This window comes from Pterocles gutturalis, unplaced genomic scaffold (genome assembly GCF_000699245.1).
Source record: "Pterocles gutturalis isolate BGI_N339 unplaced genomic scaffold, ASM69924v1 scaffold35233, whole genome shotgun sequence".
Classification (NCBI taxonomy): Eukaryota; Metazoa; Chordata; class Aves; order Pterocliformes; family Pteroclidae; genus Pterocles; species Pterocles gutturalis.
Window position 1 is genome coordinate 5281 of NW_010126831.1, and position 3214 is coordinate 8494.

At 51.0% G+C, this 3214-nt stretch overlaps 1 protein-coding gene across 1 annotated transcript in view; it reads left to right on the forward strand.

The window, feature by feature from the left end:
• Positions 1 to 1367: 1367 nt before the first annotated feature.
• The window catches only part of LOC104465883 (opsin-5-like), a gene marked incomplete at its 3' end in the record, with an annotated part of 6006 nt that continues 4159 nt past the window's right edge, over positions 1368 to 3214 (forward strand). Inside the window, exons 1-2 of the mRNA XM_010079103.1 lie at positions 1368 to 1455; positions 3083 to 3214. The exon at positions 3083 to 3214 is cut by the window's right edge and continues 3 nt beyond it. Coding sequence (XP_010077405.1) covers positions 1368 to 1455; positions 3083 to 3214 — 220 coding nt within the window. The remainder of the gene's footprint in view (positions 1456 to 3082) is intronic.

Here is a 3214-nt window from a genome sequence, read left to right on the forward strand (position 1 = left end):
TCATTAGCTCCATCTGCCTGAATGCAGCCCTGGATGGGAGGTGGGTGTTTTCACTGGGGTGCAGGTACCAGGAGCAGTAGCTCTGGATGCACCGTCCATGCCGGCAGTGCTCAGGGAAAGAAATGGGGCAGGAATAAGCATCCCATTGCCGCTTGTGAGGCTTGAGCCATGCCTGGCCCCAGCTGCCTCCCCCAGCCTTGGCCAGGCACTGCTTCAGTTCTCCCGCAGCCTGCAGGGGAGAAGGCAGGAGTACTGCCTGCATTAAACATCCCAGCAAGCAAGCTAAGAGTTATCGAAACATATAATTAAACCATTATTTTCTCTCGCCCCCTCTTTCTTTTTTTTTTTCACCTGAACAAAATATTTTTCCATTTATGTGTTATCAGTGAAGGGAGTGAATATACTGAAATGCGTCTGCTGTTCTGCTCTACTACCCCCTATTAACTTCCTAAGCACTTGGGAACCTTTGGCTCAGCCGCATGAAATAATGGAAACTAATTAGGCTGATAAAACTCAATGATTGAGTCAGGCACCCTGAGACAGGGAATGACTTTTTACTATTATCTTTTTTCTTTTTTTTTTCTTTTTTTTCTTTTTTTTTTTTTTTTGTTTTTTTTTTTTTTTTTGTTAATACATGTGTTCACCCTCAAGTTCCTCACCACCTGTGCTGCTGGCAGCATGGATCAGACGTAGCTACAGCTGAAGAAGGAAGGTCCCAGCCAGGAGCAGTGTGATTGGAGTGACAATTCCTTTCTGTCCCAGCTGTGGGGGTCTCCTGGCCAGGGTCTGATGAACAGCCTGTAGCGAGTCCCCTCATCTGCCTGGCCCCTCTGGGTACAGGCAGTGCATGTCTCACAGCAGAGGCAGTTAGTACTCTGCTGGGATGGCACAGGAACAGTCCTTGGCCGAATCGTAAGGGCGGTTTGGGCCAAGTGTCTCTGCTGATGTGGGGACAGGTGGAGGCACGTGAAGGAGGGGGCCAGGCTGGAGGAGGGGGGACTTTTGCAGAACACGAAGCCCCCAGCTCCGAGCAGCCGCTCCCCGTGTCCAAACACACAGCACCTCTTGCAGTCAGCTGAGACTTGCCAAGGGAATTCAGATCCAAAGGCTAATGCTAGTCAGTAAAATCTGTCATTTAAGAAATGCTAATCAGGTGAGATTACCAGCCCCAGCCCCGCGCTGGGTCAGTGCCACATGCAGCATTAGGGAAGCCATCCCTGCGGTGGCGGGGCTGGGGGTGCACGCTGCTTGGTTATAACACAGTCCCAGGAGCGTGTCAGAGCTGTCTGCCCTGAGAACTGAGGGAGCTGAGTGCTCCTTGATTAGCCAAAATTCCCTCTCACTTGTATTTGTATCTTGCTTTGCAGATGGGAAATGCGTCCAACGCTTCGGTGTTCATCTCCACCTTATCGGAGAGAGAAGACCTGATTTTTGGCACGCTCTATTTAGTCTTTGGTAAGGAGAGACAGGCTGTTACCCCTGTGTCCCTGCTGCGGGCAGCCCAGGTGCCTGCCTGCCAGAGACGTTCAGCCCTTTTGCAGCCACTGATGCTGCAGAAGCGTTCAGTCCTTAGCAGAATAATCAGACTGGCCCTCCCCATGTTAGTCAGGAGGATGATCTGGCCAAGGCTTGGTGAGTGCATTCCCCTCCCAGGGGAACTACAAGTACCAGTTATGTTTTTAAATATTTGGAAAGCTGAAGAACAACCTTTGAGGAACGTGCTGTAACTCCTAGTGCAGCCACCCGATGTGACACAGAGAAGGAGACTCTGTTAGCGTTGCCAGCTTCATGACTATGGACGGTGATCCGGACATCCTGCTGGCCCTTGCTTTCTGCAGAAGATGCTGGGGAATGTCCTGTAATTTGGAGTTAGTGGCACTAAAAAGCCAGCAGGCAAAACGGAGGGGCTGGGACGTGCTCTGAGGTAGCCCAGCCCTGGCTGGTGTGGTCCAGAAGTGAACTATGGGCACAGAAAAGCCTTCCGATTTTTTGAGCACTGAGCAAATTGTCTCCCAAATGCTAGAAGAGTTTTTCATGCCTGCGAACGTGGGGAACCCAGGGGATGCTCAGGCCACTGGGACTACCAGCAGTCCCATGGGCACCTCCGGCTCCTGGGAGTTAGCAAAGCTAATCAGGTGTACTTGGTACAGATGTGAGACTGGCTCTGTGGGAAAAACCCCTCATGAGGCTGGGCAGGAGGACAAACGTCTCAGTACTCTACCCTCCAGTGACTCCAAAGCCCTGGAACTGGCCAGGTCCTGTGTGGGAATCCTGTTCCCAAGAGGAAGTTTTAGTATTGGCCATTCAGTGGCTTTGGAAGCTGGTTCTTACCATGGTATTTAATTTACAGCCTAATCCATCAGGGACAAACTCTCGTCCTACCCAACCTGCCCCGTGAACAGCAAATATTCCCCTTCTGAGTGCACGGAAACTTCTTTTCAATGAAAGCACAATTACATAATAAAAAAAGAGAAAAAGCCCTTGTTTTAAAATTTTAATCACCAGTGTTGTTTTAAACACACTAATAGCAAACAAAGAGCTTCTTTTGTTTAGTCTGGATTTTTCTTGATCTTCATAATGCCTTTCTTCTTGTTTATTTTGTTACCATGATATTGGACAACACAGGCTCACACCAGTGACATTGCCAGGAAGAAATGAAAAAGGCGAAGGGGCCCAGCTCCTTGGCCTCACATCAGAAGAGCAATCGCACAAAGCTCCCGTTATTTATCTAGCTGGGAGGAAGTGCCCCCCTCGCTCCTTCCAGCTGGAAGAAGGGAGTCTGGCCAGACCCTGCACCCGGAGCCCGCTGCAGTCTCACCCTGTCACTGCCCTCCTACCACCCGCCTCTGTAGGATCTCAGGAAGGGGAAGGGATGACATTCAATGTAAAATGGCTCCAGATGTGCTCACAGAGCTCTGCAGGTCCTGGGGGCTCCCCTGCTCAGCCCACTCTGGAGAGGGAAGCCTGGAGCCCTTTCTACCCACTGTAGACATCTCCGGTGTTTGCTTCCAAACGTCTCAGGATGATGCTGGCTCCTTTCCCAGCTGTTACACACAGCACCATTCCTCTGCCTTCTCCGCAGGCGTCATGTCCCTCTCTGGGAACTCGCTGCTCCTGCTGGTGGCCTATCGCAAGAGGTCCATGCTGAAGCCAGCTGAGTTCTTCATCGTCAACCTGGCCATCAGTGACCTGAGCATGACAGTGACGCTATTCC